This window comes from Zea mays, chromosome 3 (assembly GCF_902167145.1).
Source record: "Zea mays cultivar B73 chromosome 3, Zm-B73-REFERENCE-NAM-5.0, whole genome shotgun sequence".
NCBI lineage: Eukaryota > Viridiplantae > Streptophyta > Magnoliopsida > Poales > Poaceae > Zea > Zea mays.
The window spans coordinates 234,810,893-234,828,632 of record NC_050098.1 but is presented as its reverse complement, the minus strand read 5'-3'; the positions used below and the strand labels follow the sequence as shown (position 1 = coordinate 234,828,632).

The following is a 17,740-nucleotide window of genomic DNA, read 5'->3' as shown; positions in this document are numbered from 1 at the left end:
TAATCATTCTTTAATTCACCTCCCGCATTACACATTTATACCTAAGGATTGACTAGCTTTTTGTTATCCATGTCCTTGTTTACCTATTTGGGTCGGATTATTACTGCTTAGTTTGATGCTATTGCTCAACTTTAATCAATGAACATGATGTGGTTATCTATGATACGCTGTTTTTCCCGTTCTTATTTATGATTATACTTGTGGCATTTAAGGGGACTCGAGCGGTTTCTCGAGTGCCTCTCCGTAAGGACCTGTTCAATGGATGACCGCCCGGGAAAACAGTGCAACCATGAGGGTGGAGTGGGACGCCCTTAGCTGAATAATTAGAGGAACCGGGGTGTAGTTCGCTTAGCCGTTGTGCCGTCAATGGGGCTCGGTGTATGCGGCTCGCTCTGCCAAGGTTGATTTGTCCCTTGGGGAGGAGTGCGGTACATTTAGGAAACCTAACGGGCGGCTACAGCCCCGGGGAATCTTTGTAAAGGCTTCGTAGTGAATCCTTGGCCATTCACCTCGGGAGTGAATAAGGGTCTTGCAAGCCCGGGCCAGAGAGGGAATCACGGCTTGTGGGTAAAGTGCACAACCTCTGCAGAGTGTTATGAAACTGATATATCAGCCGTGCTCGCGGTTATGAGCGGCCAAGGGAGCTCCAGAGATTAGTGATACTTGATCAGAGATACTTTGGTACAGGTGACAATGAGATTGATGGTTCTGATTACGATTATGGTATTGGTAAGTGGTATTCTTTCCGTTTGGAAAGGATACATTGGGCTAATAACTTGGGTTAATGTTAAAACCTGGCTTTCTATTAGTAAGTAATAACCTGACCAACTAAAAGCAACTGCTTGACTTATCCCCACATAAAGCTAGTCCACTACAGCCAAACAGGATACTTGCTGAGTATGTTGATGTGTACTCACCCTTGCTCTACACACCAAACCCCCCCCCCCAGGTTGTCAGCATTGCAACCACTGCTCAGGCGAAGATGAAGCTGTGGAAGGAGACTTCCAGGAGTTCCAAGACTACGACGAGTTCTAGGTGTGGGTTAGTGGCAACCCCCAGTCGGCTGCCTGTGAAGGCCGCGTTATCTACGTTTCTTTTCCGCACTTTGATTTATTGTAAGAACTATATGGACGTCTCAGACGTATGATGTAATCGACTATTTCCCTTATTAATACTATTTTGAGCACTGTGTGATGATGTCCATATTATGTAACTGCTGTGTACGTGAATAACTGATCCTGGCACGTACATGGTTCGCATTCGGTTTGCCTTCTAAAACCGGGTGTGACAACGAACCAGCAAGGCCATGGCGACTGTGGCGGTGGAAAGCAGAAGAGCGCGAGTGCAAAGAGGCGCAGAGGGCTCAGAGACGAAAGGGCACAGCAGTTGGAAAGAATGCGGAAGCGTGACTGCTGACCATGGGGTGGATCCCTTTTCAAGGGAAGACTCTCCCGCTCGCCCCCTAGGAAATCCTGTCTGACGCACACCTAGCGCCCGCAGCGACCCAGTCCCCGACATGCGGGCCCAGGTCCGCATGTCATACACATGGAGTGCTGTTCTCTAAGTGCGGAGAAGGCGAACCGTCACACGGGGAACAAACCGCCGCACGACCGCGCGCCGCTTCGGGGCTACTACAGGAAGATATTTTTCTAACCGAGGCGGTGGTAACGAGGTGCCCCGCATATGACCCGATGGAACCGCTAGACGTGGGGGCGTGGGTCAGTCAGCCGCAGGGACAGATGTGGCAGTCGACGTGACCGAGGGCAAACTGACAACGCATACGTCCCCAGATGCACTGAGTTAATGCGGCGCTCGCAGAAGAGGCGCCCCAGTCACCAGTCATGTCATGTTGACGCAAAGTACAAGTTTTGGCCCCACCTGCAGGCTCGCATCCTCCCGTGAGGCGGACCCGGGGGCCACTGTCAGTACCCTGAAACAGGGGTACCCCTTACTACAGTGTGAAGACGCGGTGCCCATATGGTTACCTCTAGCCGCGTGGTAAACAGCACCCAACCCCACCACGTGGTTGACTCCCAGGTCGCCACGCGGCTAGAAAAGACGGTATACTCCAGAGTAACAACAGTGAGTCCGGACCCCCATGGGGAAGTATCGGACCCCTGTACGAATGGACCGGACCTCCGAGCAAGGTCCAGAACCTCCACGAGCGTGCTCGGACCCCTGGACAGGCCCCAGACCCCCTGTGCAGGGTCCAGGCCATGCACAACAAGGTCCCAGGACAGAACATGCACAAGACCCTAGGCAGGACCCAGGTGGTGGTCCGGTGACGACACGTGTCCGGACCCAGTCTGGTGCGGACCTGTCCGCTTGCGCCGCTGCTCCCCGCCCAGGCGGAGACCCGACGCTACCACGTGGCCTACTACGCGTGACGTAAGCCGGCGGGCGGAGCCTGACGTAAGGCCTCCGGGTTACGCGGCCCCTGCATTTATTGCGGACAAGGCACGCCGCCTGTCCGTCCCGCTGACAGGCGATGTGTCGCCTCAGCATTTAATGAGCCCTGTCCATTCCGCTGGCAGGGATGTGCCGTCTCGGCATTTAATGTGCCCTGTCCACTCCACTGGTAGGCGGCGACCAGGCCGTCCCGCAGGCGGCGTGCCTGTCCATTCCGTTGGCAGGCAGTACGCCCGTGCTGCGGTGTGCACGGTGCTCATCATCACTTGTACAGGAAAGCTTCCGCTGCACGCCAATGCTACACATGCCGCAGATATCAGGCACAAGGAGATGGCACTGGCGACCAGCATTAGTTGCTCCAAGGATTACATCCGTTATGTCCCTGGGCCCGCATGTCGGGGCTCAGCACCCTTGTACGTGTCCTCCTTCAGCTATAAAAGGGGAGGCACGCAACGTTACAAGGCTCAGACAGACTTAGACCTAGCTCAGGCTCACAAGTTCATACAAGCTCTTAAGCTCAGTACATCACACAGTGGAGTAGGGTATTACGCTCCGGCGGCCCGAACCACTCTAAACCCTTGTGTGTTCTTGTGTTCGTTCATCGCTTAGCTGACAAGCAAAACGCTTAGGCCCCTCCTCATCTTAGGATTTAGGGCGGGTGCATTCCGCCACCCGGCCGAAGATTTCCTCTCCGACAATGTCCATACATCTAAAAATCTAGCAGATCAATTTACTAAGGGGCTATCACATAGTGTGATAGATAGTACATCGAGTGAAATGGGCTTGAGACCCACATAAAGTTTATCATAGTGGTAACCTATTCTATGTAATCGGAGATCCCGTGAATTAGAATGGTGAAACAAGCTAGTGGTAGACTGAGAGGAAAGACCCTTAATAAGGTTCTTTTCAGATGCACATCTTTCCTTGCTGTAGGTAGGTTGGTGTTTACACCTTAATATGTTCCAAGTGGCTTTGTAAAGCAAAAATGTTATTCTACAGAACATCTTTAGAGGAATATACCTATATGGGTTAACTGCTAGTCACAGTTTATGAGATCTGGGTGGTCTCTAGATACCCATGAAAGACTATGGAGTTTGACTTATATGCTCCAACCAGAGGGGATGCGCTCGGTAATCTAGTACTGGTAAAGAGTTTAGATGAAACTTATTCCACGCAAAGCTGTCAATTCAAGGCCTAGTCCATTGTGTGCAGTTGTGGTCAAGTGTAATCTAGATTCTAGGTGGATGTTCAACTTAACAGTCTCCATCGAAACACCAGTATATCAAACATTTGAGATGATGAGAACATCTTAGTGTGACTTAGCATTTGGTGCGGATTGTTGAATTAATGTGGGTCTGGTTCATATTAATATTCAATAATATTCAATGTTATATGCACACTTTAATGCTACAGTGTATTAGTACTTTAGATTTTTAATAGATAGAGTAGTATAGATATGAATTCTATTATATGTGCGTGGAATAATTTGTGGATGAACGAGGGGTCAGTCAATATATGGCTGACGTTCCTAGATCCAAAAGCAGTGGAGTAGCAAGAATGGCCACTAAGGTAGCAACAAGCTCCTACTTTTTATGTGCTGCGCCAATATATATATAATCAAAAAGGTTAACTGAGATGCATCGGCGATCTATCGTGGAGCACAAAGTAAGAATCTACTAAGAAAGCACTTGCTAACGCACAACTTGCTTTTGCATTGCTATATATATGTGTACTTGGTTTACCTATCGATGTCGATGACGCACGCTCATTGCCACTATGCATGCATGCACTAGCTAGCTAGCTAGGCCGCCGTCGTCTCAGTTTCCTCACTTGTATATATAGGCAAGCTCTTCACTTGTAGTATTTGCATGTCTTAGCTTGCCGGTGTTGCATGCATGCTTTCTTGAGCTGCATGCTGCATTGCTAGCACGTGTGATCGAACACCTGCTCAAAGCAAATTAAGGATCGATGACGATGAAGCAGCTAGTACAGTTAGTGGCCAAGCCGTTAACGCCGCCACCACCCTGCTGCAGCTCCTCGTCACAAGACGATGAAGACGACGATGTGGTGCGGCAACTGGTTATGGGCCGTTGGCGTTCGTCCCTATCGTCAGGCCTCCGTGCCGCCCTCGCCTGCACCATCGTGGGCCTCGTCTCCCTCTACGCACCGGACGCCCTCCGCAGACACATCACCTTCCCGGCCTTCTCCTACGTCGTCACGGTCATCCTCGTCACGGACGCCACACTCGGCACGGCCCTGCGCGGCGCGGTGAGCGCGCTCCACGGCACCCTCATGGGCGCCGCGCCGTCCGTGGTGGCGCTGTGGCTCGCGCACCGCACGGGCGCCGCGGAGTCGGCGGTGGCCACGTCGGCCGTGGTGGCGCTGACGGCGTTCGCGGTGGCGCTCCCGGAGTCGGTGGGCCCGGTGGCGAAGCGGATCGCGCTGGGGCAGGCCATCATAATCTACGTGGCCCGCAGGTTCCAGCCGGGGGAGCGCCCCAGCCGCGGCTGGGTGCTGCTGCACCCGGCCAACGTGGTGGCGTGCACGGCGCTCGGGGTGGCGGCGGCGCTGCTGGCCGTGCTGCTTCCCTGGCCGAGGCTGGCCACACGGGAGGCCAAAGACAAGAGCAGGACGTACAAGGTGGTTGCCTCAGAGAGGGTCAGGGTCCTGGCTGATGCCTTCGTCGTTGCCGCTGCTGTGGGTGTGGAGGAGGCCGATGAGGGGTGCAGCAGGCAGCGGCGATGGCAGATAGCGGCGTGCATGTCGGAGGCCAAGCGGCTGGCCTCCGCAAGTACAACACTCCTCAGCCGCATGAACGCCATCAAGGTAAAAGCGATACGTACGTGTCATTATATTACTTGCAGATATAATAAGCAAAATCCCATCAATGTATATATATCACAGTTGTATGTGTGCATGCATCCAGGAGGATTTGCAGTGGGAGCAGAGAGCAGTGGCGGTGGCGGTGGAGGAGAAGGATAACAAGGGCAGCATCGAGATGCTCCTGGCAGGAATGCAGATCGCACTCGCGACCATGCAACAAGCCGACGGCGGCCATGGGAGGAATATAAACATGGTCGGCCTTGTCATGGCGATGAGGGACCAGATACGCCTCGCGCTTCTCACGCCCAACAACAAGCAGCAGAGCAGATCAACATGCACGCCCAGCTACCAGTTGCCAGCTACGAGCTTCGACTATCGCAACCACGAGCAGCATCAGCGGGCGTCTTTTTTGTTCATCTTCTCTCTCTACCAGCTCCATCATTGCTGCTGCGATGGTGGTCCCAAGACGCCTTCGACGGCAGCTACCATGCTGCCCAACGCCAAGCAGGTAGCGCCGGCGGCAACCACGACGACACGCCAAAAGCTACTACTACTGGAGCAACCAGCAGCCGACTTACTGCCGGACGACGAGCAAGAAGAAGAAGAAGAAGCAGGTCAGCATGTGGAGCAGGACGACGGACCATCTTCACAAGCTGGGGCAGCCACTGCAGGAGAGGAGAAGGCTACAGCGACGGCGGCAGCGGCGGCGACCAAGGACAAGCACAGCAGGCAGACACGCAGCTGTCGCCGGCTCGTGGCGGCGGCCAAGTGCGGCTTCTCCCTCGGCCTCGCCGTCCTGCTGGGCCTGCTCTTCAGCAACGACCACGGCTTCTGGTCGGGCCTCATCGTCGCCACAACCATGACGGCGGGGCGCGAATCCACCTGGGCCGTGGCCGTGGCGCGCGCCCACGGCACCGCCCTGGGCTCCATCTACGGCGTGCTGGGCTGCCTGCTCATGTCGCAGCAGCAGCTCGTGGCCATGGACCTGCGCTTCGTGGCCCTCCTCCCCTGGATGGTCCTCGCCACCTTCCTCAAACGCAGCCGCGCCTACGGCCCCGCCGGCGGCGTGGCGGCCGCGCTGTCGGTCGTCATCATCATGGGGCGCCGCTACGACGAGCCTCCCATGGCCTTCACCATCGCGCGCCTGGTGGAGACCTTCATAGGCATCTCCTGCGTCGTCCTGGCGGACCTTGTGTTCCAGCCCGGGGCGAGGCCGTCGGTGCAGGCCAGGGAGCAGCTCGCCCGCTGCATCGCCGCGCTGGCAGCCTGCAGCCGCCTTGTTGTTGCTGACCCTGCTGCTTCATCAGAATTATTGAAGAGGGTGCAGCAGGAGCTGGCCCTCTTGAGGAAGCACGCCGCGGAGGCCGGCAGCGAGCCCACCTACCTGTGGCTGCCGCCGTTCCCGGCGGCCTGCTACGAAACGATCCAGGGCAGCCTTGGCAGGATGGCACAGCTGCTGCAGCTCTACCATCAGGCACGCCGCTACATGAGTGTGTCTTTGTCCCAGCAGCAGGTGGACGTGGACGATGATATCAACACCATCCAACACCGGCGCTTCAGCAACCTCGCCTCCACCTCCCTCGGCCACTGCCTTCACATGCTGACAGCAGCAGAAGGCAAGGAGGCCAACAAAAAGCCCAAGGCCCAGGTCGTCGTTGACCTTGAGGCTGGGACTGCGGCTGCCTGTGGCTGCTGCTACAGGGATGACGAGGTGGTGGGCTCCTTCGTAGCGCAGGCAAGAGAGCTGCTGTTGAACGATGACGACGACGACGATAGCGTTGAGCAACAACAAGAGGAGGAGAGGTTTTTGGCAGTGTGCTGCCTGGGCTCCATTGTCCTGTGCATGGAAGAGATCCTCAAGGAGGCCCGGCGGCTGGAGGCGCACATCCTAGACCTCAACAACAACCTGCAACTCAAATCAGCACTCGCTGATATATTATAGAGATTAATTGATAGATCCATATGCACATGTACTGCTTCTAATATATATTACATCATCCATTATTACTGTATAATTATACAGTAGGTATGTACTCGTACGTTGTTACGAGAGTTTAAAAATCACACTAGCACAAAGAAACTCTATAGTGACTGTTGTGAACATATTTTCACTAGCGTTTTTTTAGAACCGTCGGTGCTATAAACCAGTAAAGATCATCATTTTTACAGGCGGATAACTGATGAATGCCAGTGAAAAACGATTTCCAATAGCAATCGACGTAATATAACGCTAGTAAAAATTATTTTCAGAAATATTAAATGGGTTTTAAAAATAGAAATAGAAAAAAATTATTTAGGAAGACTGGAAGTGGACTCAGCCCACCTATCTCCGTCGAATTCGCAAGCTATCACATTTTTTCACGTGCTACGCGTCACATTTGCGCGTACCATCCGCTAACACTCTGTCTATGGCATACTTTATGTCTAATTTGTAGTTTTTTTTATCCACATTACATATTACAACCAACTGAGTCTAAATTGCTTGTTTGAGACCGTAAACGAATTTAAGTAAAAAAGTTGTCAACTACAAAATTGAATAACTTTTGAAGTTCTACAACTTTTATTCTGACACTTTTTCATCTGAGGTAGTTTGCAAATTTTAAATTTTAAATTTGACATACTTAGATTCAATTTTTGAGAATCGAAATGAGTTTATATAAAAAAGTTGTCAACTACAAAGTTTCATAACTTTTAGAAATTTATAACTTTTATTTTGATGATTTCATCATAAAAAATCGTTTGAAAATTTTGAAAAATTAAGGATAAAAATGATTTATAGTGGCGAGGGCATGTATATACATACAAATACAAAACAACTACTACATATTTTATAGAAGTACTTGAGCTGTATTGGTTGGAAGGTGTGAGCTTGGTATTAACAACCAGTATTTGATCTCTCAAGGCTACAAATATTTTGATTTTTGCCACGGTCGCGTGCTAATTAGCGGGGGCCATGGGATTCGCTGCCTGGGAGTCGAGAGAGCGCGGTGGAGTGCGGACGCACGACGGGGGTGGGAGCGCACGATGGGTCCTATGCGCAGGGGGAAGTCAGAGTCACGGTGTATTGGACTCTTATAAAATAGCAGAGATATTCCTAGCTACATTGAATTGAAAAGTCAGAGATGTTATTGTGCCCAGGTTAACACACTACCACAAATTCTACTTCAATTCTAATGGACATGTCAGTGGAAGGTTTAGAAAGGAGCATGCAAACATACTACATTATACGGAGTACGTCTTAATTGTTGCCTAAGGAAACATGCATGCATGCTCTTGGTTCACTCTATAAATTAAATAGAAACTTCCGCGCTACCAGCAAATAAGCTCACGGGACTTGACATAATAATGGTGGGAGATGCAATGTATTTCAGGCGGTGAGAAAAAAAAGAGCTGATTCCATGATAACTATCCCAACTACGGTTCTCTAGGGATTTGAACTATTAAAATACTACAAGTCATCGACTAATGGTGTGTTTGGTTTGTGGAGTCACTCTATGCCTCATGAGGTGATGCATCATAAGTTTATTCCATCAATTTTGGTGGAATCAACCTACTCCTCATGTATATACTAATTATTAGCTTATGAGGAATGTGGTGGTGATAGATCAACTCATTCTATTCCACAAACCAAATAAAAAAAGTGAGGAGTGAGAAGAAGATGGATCACTTCATTCCTTAAACCAAACACACTATAAAAGTCTACAATTCTGATGCATATATTGGTGGTATATATACTCTCCAATTCATTTCTTCCTTTTCTTTCAGTTTAAGGGAGATCCCCCTGTTCGTATGCATCGCAAACTAAAAATAACCGTTTTAAAGAGAAGGAAATGTATATATTCACACATACACACAAAAAAAGATATAAGCGTATCTGTTTGCTAGTATATAATATTAATCCCAAGCTCAATCAATCCTCATAGGCAGCTAAATTTAGTTAATTCAACTGTGGAACGCTTCTTCCATTTCTGAAAACTTTGTCTAACGATTTTCTTTTGAAAAAACTGTCAGATATATTACGAGAGATGACTGCCTCTGCCTCTGCCTCTGCCTACCACGACTACGTCTGATACAAGGTAGCGCTAGCAGTAGCATACTGAGATGACTACTCAGCAGGGTGCCTCTGACACTGTCTCTATATCTCTCTTTCAGTCTAAATCTGAAGATCTTCAGAGTTAACGACATATACTGGACTTGAAGCTGAAAGCACCTACACACTATATGTTTCTTTCTTCTTCTTTTGTTTGGATTTGGATACCCCCTGATTACATTTTTTTTTTTTTGCATAACAAGTCGATTCAGGCATCGATGATGCAAAAAAGAAAGAAAACTATATTAATCATATGTGTGGAAACTAACTAATTATCAGTAGGTACTGTTTCTTTTGAGCGAAGCAGAAAACCAACGATCGCCGAAGCATCGTTGGCACCTTTGACCTGACTATATTATCCTCGACTTCGCGTCAGCCATCCACCGGTACTGACCTCCAGTAGCACCCCATTTTCGTCCTGGAGCTGGGATTCAGGGGTGACGGCGGGGTCGTACGTCGCAAGCTGCCTGGTGGCATGTATGGCTGACTTCTTCCCCAGAGGAACCCGCCAAAGCTCGATCGGCGTGCCCTCCCTGGATCAGTTGTCCATAGTTCATTGTGACCGGGGAGCTCGGTGGCTCCCGGCACCGGCAGACCTTTGAACCAGAACGAGTCTCCGCCACTAAACTTGTACCAATGGCCAGTGCCGTTACTGAAGCCGATAATATATAAGGCCATCGATGTTCAGAGTTACCTTGTCTTCTTCCCCGGCGCCGACGACATGGATGTATTATCTTTGCATCACGTGTGGGGGACTGGGGGATCGTATATGCAGGCCTGCTCGAGTCCCTGAGCAGCCTCGATAGCTCGCTATACAGATCATCGTAAGTCCTGGTGGATAGGGCGAAATAGATGTGGTGGATAGGCGCGGCGGAGGAGTTGTAGCGCTAACCAGGGGTGCAAAACGGCAGAGTATTATTATACAAACAACTAACCATGGCTGCGGCTGCGGCATCGTTGCTGCTGCCTGCAGGTATATATATATATATATATATATATATATATATATATATATATATATATATATATATATATATATATATATATATATATATATATATATATATATATATATATATATATATATATATATATATATATATATATATATATATATGCAGGTAGTTTTTACCGCGCCCATCGATCAGTGCATGCAATACGTATGTTTTACCGGCCGCGTCAGGGCATGCAAAGGGAGCGGTCCAACTACGTACTACCTCGATTTGCTAGCGTTGATTATCATTCACTGCAATTTAGTTCGCATATAAAACAGAGCATTGCATAAAAAATATATTAACATAACAATATAACAATACTCACATAAACTATCCACAAAAAAGATCTCAAGATTATTTATTGATTGTCTCCGCTCTTCGCATAAAATTTTTTTTTGACTAACTGATGTTGTTGTTTATTCCATTCAGTATGTCTTGGTACAACACGCCAATGAAAGGAGCGATTCGAAGAGAGTTCACAACGACTGACAGAGATTATAGAATGACATAATTCCACCACACATAGACCAAATAAGAGGAAAGTTTGTGAGCTCAAGTTTCTAAAATAAGTCACGCGTCAATAAAAACTAGATGCGCTCCATACAAATTATGGTACTTCGTAGCAATTACTAACGTTTAAAACCAACAAATAACTTTTTCTTTTACTGTTAGCGTGACAAATCATTGTTGCTCCATCCAATTCAGCAACCTCAAACACCATGGAGTCCATTGCGCCAATGTGGTCTTAGAAACGGCCTAATACATGCAAGAGCCAAGAACACAAGGGACGAGCACCCTATGGTAGTGCCCGCATGGATCTCCAAATCCTAACACATATTTTGCAGGATCCATGAGCCACCATCAGAAAAACACAAACCATGTGCAAACAATAAATAAAGTATTAACACATCCAAATTATGTTTAGTCCTTAGCACAACAAAAAAACTAACACTCAAAACAACAAAGGAACAACACAATATTTTTTGCAATGACAGAAGGATGGGTGACAGGTACATAGAAGCGGTAGAAGCATACCGAGTCGACACCGTGGTAGATAGGCAATGCCAAGCCATCAACGGGTACCATAGGCAGCAAATCAGGGACCCCATCCCTCGCCTCCCCCACTTCCAAGGTTCCGTAGAGAAGGTAGGGAAGAGAAGATGCAGGCATACCTGTTCGTTACCAGAGAAAGACACAACGAAGACCTGTGCATCTAGAGGCGACATAGGTAGTATACCGCTAGATACATATAGGGAGAGAGCACGCAAGCGAACAAAGAAGCCCAGGCGGAGCATCTCCAAACCAAGAGGCACCCGCACCATGCGTCAGTCCGAGAAGGGCGAGAGAATGCGAGTGCCTTCCCAACCCTAGACCCGTCGAGGCGAGACAACACCACCAACTCCGTAGCATATGCCGATTGTTGCCGCGCTACGGGCCTTGGTTGTCCAAGTATTTCAGACCTGGACTCCTCATCGCCAAGATAACCTAAGCGTGGCAGACGCCACCATGTCCTCCTCAGCGGCACACACGGAGAAAGGCTAGGAGCAAGACCGACTCACCCCGTACTCGCATCGACGAGTGTTGATCGGCTCGCGGTTGCGATCATGGGTAGGCCTACCGGAATCATGTTCTTTGCTGAGTGTCTAAGACACTCGACAAATATTTTATCGGCAAAGAATTAGTACATTTTTTCGGGCACTCGACAAAGACTTTGCCGAGTGTCGAAAAGCACTCGACAAATTAAGAATCGAAAAAACCAAAAAAAACTGCAAAACATTTTTTAAAATTATAGTAACAACTCTCCAACCACTACACCTATTACCATACTCATCGCACTATCATTTTTCACTATTATTTTGAATCAAATTTACATGTTGCGTGAATTGTGGTGAGATTCGAACTCGCAACCTCTCTCTCGCGCATACCTTTCTTTAACACTACACTACTACATCAATTATGTGTATATTACGTTTTCATTCCTCATGTACTATAACAAACCGTGAGTAATTTGATTATTTAAGACACTAAACGAATTCATTTGAAAATGTGACCAACTATAAAGTTGCATAACTTTTCGAGATCTAGAAATTCTATTTTTATAGTTTCTATATTCGAGGCCTTTTACAAAATTTGAATTTCAAATTTGAAAACTTCACACGAATTTTTCAATGATAAGATGATTTTAAATAAAAAAAATAAATTACAAAGTTTCATTACATTTCACGACCTACAACTTTCGTCTTCACACCGTGGGAGAGGGTTCTCTCGCTGTCCCAAGAGGGGGCGTGAGCTTGCTGACGACGTGACTGCTGCTTCTGCCCGCCTGCCACCGCCATTACTGCCGGCCCATTTCTGGCCGTATCGACCGTCGCGCCTTCTCCCACGGCTGACCGACCCGTGACCGATGTGCTCGGTTGGCACTGTCGGGTCATGCGCAGAGTCGCCTCGAGTCGTGGCACCGGTTCCGCAGTCGAGGAGGCGCGGTACTGGCGCGGGTGGCGGTGCAGTTTCTCGCACGTAGTAACCGTTGCACCGGTTACATGACGAGTGGGCCTGGGCCTCCATGCTGGACGCGTCGAAGTCGAAAGGGTGCGCCCCTTGGTGCGGTTGCATGCCGCCTGCATGGCGGTCCGCCCTTTCACCCGCTGGTCCTGGCGATAGTGGAGGAATGCTCGTAACCGCTGGGCAGTTGCGCGCACCGCGCGCGGCGGTTTTGGCTCCTTCTGTCCTGGGCCAGCTTGCATGACGCGTGGGACCTAGCCCCCGTGTCGTAGGGGGAGGACCTTAGAGCGTGTTGGAGAAGACTCGGTTCGCGACGGCTGAGGACGCAAGTGGGGAGAGTCGCCTTTAAAAAGAGGGTGACCCCCCTTGGATGGCAACCATGTCTTCGCACTCCCTCCATGCATCGCGTCCTTCCACCTTCCGAGCCCCCGGATGGGGAGCACTCGCGTCGTTTTCATCTTGCTCTCGTTGGAGGAACGCAACTTCGCGGAAGTTGGTACCTTTCAGCCATCGTTCGGCTTCAAGAATTTGCTTCAGGCAGCCCGGCTGCATCCCCTCGCCGGTGGTCACCCAAGACGGTGACCACCAGTCCGAGGGTGGGGAGAAGCAAGCCGGGTTGCGGCCTCTGCCCCTCCCTCAGCTTCAAGGATGTTCATCATTAGTGCTGGGGAGGGGAGTGCGCCGAGTTGGGGCCTGTTTCCGCGCGGGCAGCGGCCCGCTCCTTCCTTTAGTGATCGGGGGGAAGGGCGTTCGCCATTCGTGGCGCTGGCAGCTACCGCGTGTCTGGCTCTCCGGTCTGAGTGGCTTCGGCGCTGCTTTCGGTGCCACCTCTCACCGAGGCAGCTGAAAGAGGTTTCTCCGCCGACGAGATAGTTGGTGCCACCCGCGGACTGACCTCCAACTCTACGACCTCCTGCATGTCCTCGCCCCTCGAGTGGGGACGTGGGCGAGGGCCTTGATGCAGCAGCGTCTGCCTTGAGGTCATCGCTGCCGCTGTTTGGCCGCCCGGAGCGGAAGTCGTTGTCGCTGCTGCCGGAGCGGGCGGTGGTGAGCCGCCTGGGGTTTCGTCGCCCCGCAGGCCCTCCAATGTGGGGGGTTGTTCGTACCTGCGGGGGTGGAACCGGAGTTCCGTTTGTAATGGCACCTTGAGTGCCGGTGACTTGTTCATTGTGGATGTCGGGGCCTGAACATGTATGTATTTTTGGCACGGAGCCGTGTTTTTTCCTCATTTCGAGCACTAGGACTCGCCTGTCGGCTAACTGAACCGCTTAACCAAGTGTGAGTTGCCTCGTGCGAAGGTGACGAGTGAGGTATTCGTATCCCGAAGGCGTAGGAGTCCCTCGGCTCGGTCGGCCTTGCCGCTCGAGGCTTCTCTTGCTTAGTTAAAGGAACCCTCGGCTGCTCTTCGATGAGCCGGAGCCGGAGGCAGCGGTGTCAGCATGGACAGAGGCAGAGTTGGCTCGAAAAGAAGACTTCGTTGGTCGGGGCCTGGCCAGGCTGTCCACTGGCGGGACCGGCGTCGGAGTCGGGTTGTCGAGGCCATGAGCCGGGCTGGTGTCCTTGGGGGACAACTGGCTGAGGCTTCGGGGCGGCCGGCCGAGCCGTCTGCTCGGGCCGGGTCCCTAGAGGAGACCCCGGCGGCGATGGCCCGGGCGTGGTGCTGATGTCGTACTTCGGAGCGGAGATCCTCCGACCGCATTGCCGTCCGAGGCTCGGTCGGACTTCGCCGAAGGTGGAGTTGACGCCGAGGGTGCTGCTGCTCCTCCTCCATCGACGTCTGAGCCTGCAGGATCGGTTCGCCTGTAGTATGCATATGTTTTTTGCGGCCGCCGAGGCCCAAACATACTGTCGTCGCGTTGTAAAGCTGTGTTTCTTTTCCTCTTGTTTCGAGTATCTGGACTTATTTGTCGGTAACAGAATTGTTTATCCGAGCAATAGTTACTTTTCACGGAAGGTGATGAGTGAGGTATCCGTATCCCAAAGGCGTAGGAGTCCCTCGGCTTGGTCAGCCTTGCCGCTTACGTGTACTCTTACTCGTCCGTAGGATTCTGCTATCGATATAGTCGAGAAGGCAAGAAAAATCGTTTCGGCAGAAGAGTTTTCGAGCGTTAAGACTTGTTCGGTCCGCGGAATCGCTTATCCGAGCGTGAGTTACTTATCGCAGAAGGTGATGAGTGAGGTATCCGTATCCCGGAGGCGTAGGAGTCCCTCGGCTCGGTCGGCCTTGGCTGCTTACGTGTACTCCGTCGTTTTCAGGATCCCACTTTCGAAGTAGTCGAAAAGCACGAAAGACGTTCTGGCAGAAAGACCTTTTCCGAGGAAAATTTTGACGCAGAGGGGGTTCCCCCCTTCTAGCCCCCGAGGGAGGGTCGGGCTTTGCTGAGGCAAGGCTGACCCTTCCTTGATGGTTAGACTTCATATGTAAACGAGGTATATGAACGGCTTGAAAACATCTTAAGGGTAGAAGCGACGTAGCTGTCGGATGTTCCAAGCGTTGCTGTAGACCTCGCCTTGACTGTTGGCCAGCTTGTACGTCCCGGGCTTCAGAACCTTGTGATGACGAACGACCCTTTCCAGGGAGGTGTGAGCTTGTGCCGCCCTCGGGCGTCTTGTCGTAGTCGAAGCACCAAGTCGCCCACCTGGAGGTCTCGGGACCGAACCCCTCGGGCGTGGTAGCGTCGCAGGGACTGCTGATACCGCGCCGAGTGTAGTAAGGCCATGTCCCGAGCCTCTTCCAGCTGGTCCAGTGAGTCTTCTCGGTTTGTTCGATTGCTTTGGTCGTCGTAGGCCCTAGCCCTCGGGGAACCGTATTCTAAGTCTGTGGGCAAGATGGCCTCGGCCCCATAGACTAGAAAGAACGGTGTGAAGCCCGTGGCTCGGCTCGGCGTTGTCCTCAGACTCTAGACCACCGAGGGGAGCTCCTTCATCCATCGCTTGCCGAACTTGTTGAGGTCGTTGTAGATCCTCGGCTTGAGTCCTTGCAGAATCATGCCGTTGGCACGTTCTACCTGCCCATTCGTCATGGGGAGAGCCACGGCGGCCCAGTCCACCCGGATGTGGTGATCCTCGCAAAAGTCCAGGAACTTTCTACCGGTGAACTGGGTGTCGTTGTCGGTGATGATGGAGTTCGGGACCCCAAAGCGATGGATGATGTTGGTGAAGAATGCCACCGCCTGTTCGGACCTGATGTTGTTTAGGGGTCAAACCTCGATCCACTTGGAGAATTTGTCGATGGTGACCAGCAGGTGCGTGTAGCCCCCGGGTGCCTTCTGCAAGGGACCGATGAGGTCCAGACCCCACACAGCAAACGGCCAGGTGATGGGTATTGTTTGCAGAGCCTGAGCGGGCAGGTGGGTCTGCCTTGCGTAGAATTGACACCCTTGGCAGGTGCGGACAATTCTAGTGGCGTCGACCACCGCAGTCGGCCAGTAGAAACCTTGTAGGAAGGCGTTTCCAACAAGGGCTCGAGGTGCTGCGTGTTGACCGCAAGCCCCCGAGTGTATTTCTTGTAATAACTCCTGACCTTCGGCGATGGATATGCATCACTGGAGGATGCCTGAGGGGCTGCGGTGGTAGAGCTCCTTCCCGTCCCCCAACAAGACGAACGACTTGGCGCGGCGCGGCGCGCCAGTCGCCGAGCTTCGGCTCGGTCGAGGGGCAGCTCTCCTCGGTGGAGATATTGCAGGTACGGGGTCTGCCAGTCTCGATTAGGCAGGACCCCATTCCGCTCTTCCTTGACACGCAGTGCCTCACACTCGGGGGCTGAGGGTGCCTCGGGCTGAGCCGAGGGCGCCTCGGGCTGGGCCGAGGCCTTCTCGGGCTCGGACGTGTCGTCGGTCTTGACTGAGGGTTGATGTAGGTCTCGAGAGAAGACGTCCGGGGGAACCGTTGTTCGCCCCGAGGCTATCTTAGCCAGCTCGTCCGCAGTCTCGTTGTATCGTCGAGCGACGTGGTTGACCTCGAGCCCATAGAACTTGTCTTCTAGGCGCCGAACCTCGTCGCAGTAGGCTTCCATCTTCGGGTCGCGGCAGTGGGAGTTCTTCATGACTTGGTCGATGACAAGCTGCGAGTCACCGCGAGCATCGAGGCGTCGGACCCCTAGCTCGATGGCGATGCGCAACCCGTTGACCAGAGCCTCATACTCAGCCACGTTGTTGGACGCCGGGAAATGGAGGCACAACACGTAGCGGAGGTGCTTCCCGAGGGGCGAGATGAAGAGCAGGCCCGCGCCTGCCCCTGTTTTCATCAGCGACCCGTCAAAAAACATGGTCCAGAGTTCCGGTTGGATCAGAGCTGCCGGGAGCTGGGTGTCGACCCATTCAGCCACAAAGTCCGCCAAGACTTGGGACTTGATGGCCTTCCGAGGGGCGAACGAGATTGTCTCGCCCATGATTTCCACCGCCCACTTTGCAATCCTACCCGAGGCCTCTCGGCACTGGATGATCTCCCCCAGGGGGAAGGATGACACCACAGTCACCGGATGAGACTCGAAGTAGTGCCGCAACTTCCGCCGCGTCAGAATCACCGCGTACAGCAGCTTCTGAACTTGTGGGTAGCGGATCTTGGTCTCGGATAGTACCTCGCTGATGAAGTAGACCGGCCTCTGGACGGGCAATGCATGTCCTTCTTCTCGTCTCTCAACCACGATCGTGGCGCTGACCACCTGAGTGGTAGCGGCGACGTAGATCAAGAGGGCTTTCCGGCAGCGGGGGGCACCAAAATGGGCACGCTGGTGAGGAGCGCTTTTAGGTTCCCGAGGGCTTCCTCGGCCTCGGGGGTCCAAGTGAAGCGCTCGGTCCTCCTTAAGAGGCGGTACAGAGGTAGGCCTCTTTCGCCGAGGCGCGAGATGAAGCGGCTCAGAGCCGTAAGGCATCCCATGACCCTCTATACGCCTTTCAAGTCCTTGATGGGCCCCATGTTG

General features: G+C 51.9%; 1 protein-coding gene and 1 pseudogene across 2 annotated transcripts; one reads left to right on the top strand and one right to left on the bottom strand.

The window, feature by feature from the left end:
• Window positions 1-4,195: 4,195 nt before the first annotated feature.
• Window positions 4,196-7,261, top strand: LOC103651649 (uncharacterized). The gene is made up of 2 exons (XM_008677332.2): window positions 4,196-5,235; window positions 5,336-7,261. Exons 1-2 carry the CDS (start codon window positions 4,378-4,380, stop codon window positions 7,172-7,174), a joined length of 2,697 nt encoding a protein of 898 aa, XP_008675554.1. The 5' UTR covers window positions 4,196-4,377; the 3' UTR covers window positions 7,175-7,261.
• Window positions 7,262-9,208: 1,947 nt separating this feature from the next.
• On the bottom strand, window positions 9,209-10,248 carry LOC100276575 (ribosome inactivating protein pseudogene; annotated as a pseudogene). Its single transcript, NR_157025.1, has one exon. The product of NR_157025.1 is annotated as a ribosome inactivating protein pseudogene (transcript).
• Window positions 10,249-17,740: the final 7,492 nt, after the last annotated feature.

What these genes read in the sequence shown, in the direction of transcription:
- LOC103651649 (XM_008677332.2), top strand. Translation starts at nt 4,378, where the DNA reads ATGACGATGAAGCAGCTAGTACAGTTAGTGGCCAAGCCGTTAACGCCG. An exon ending in GCCGCATGAACGCCATCAAG is followed by an intron (nt 5,236 to 5,335) that starts GTAAAAGCGATA and finishes GCATGCATCCAG; the next exon opens with GAGGATTTGCAGTGGGAGCA.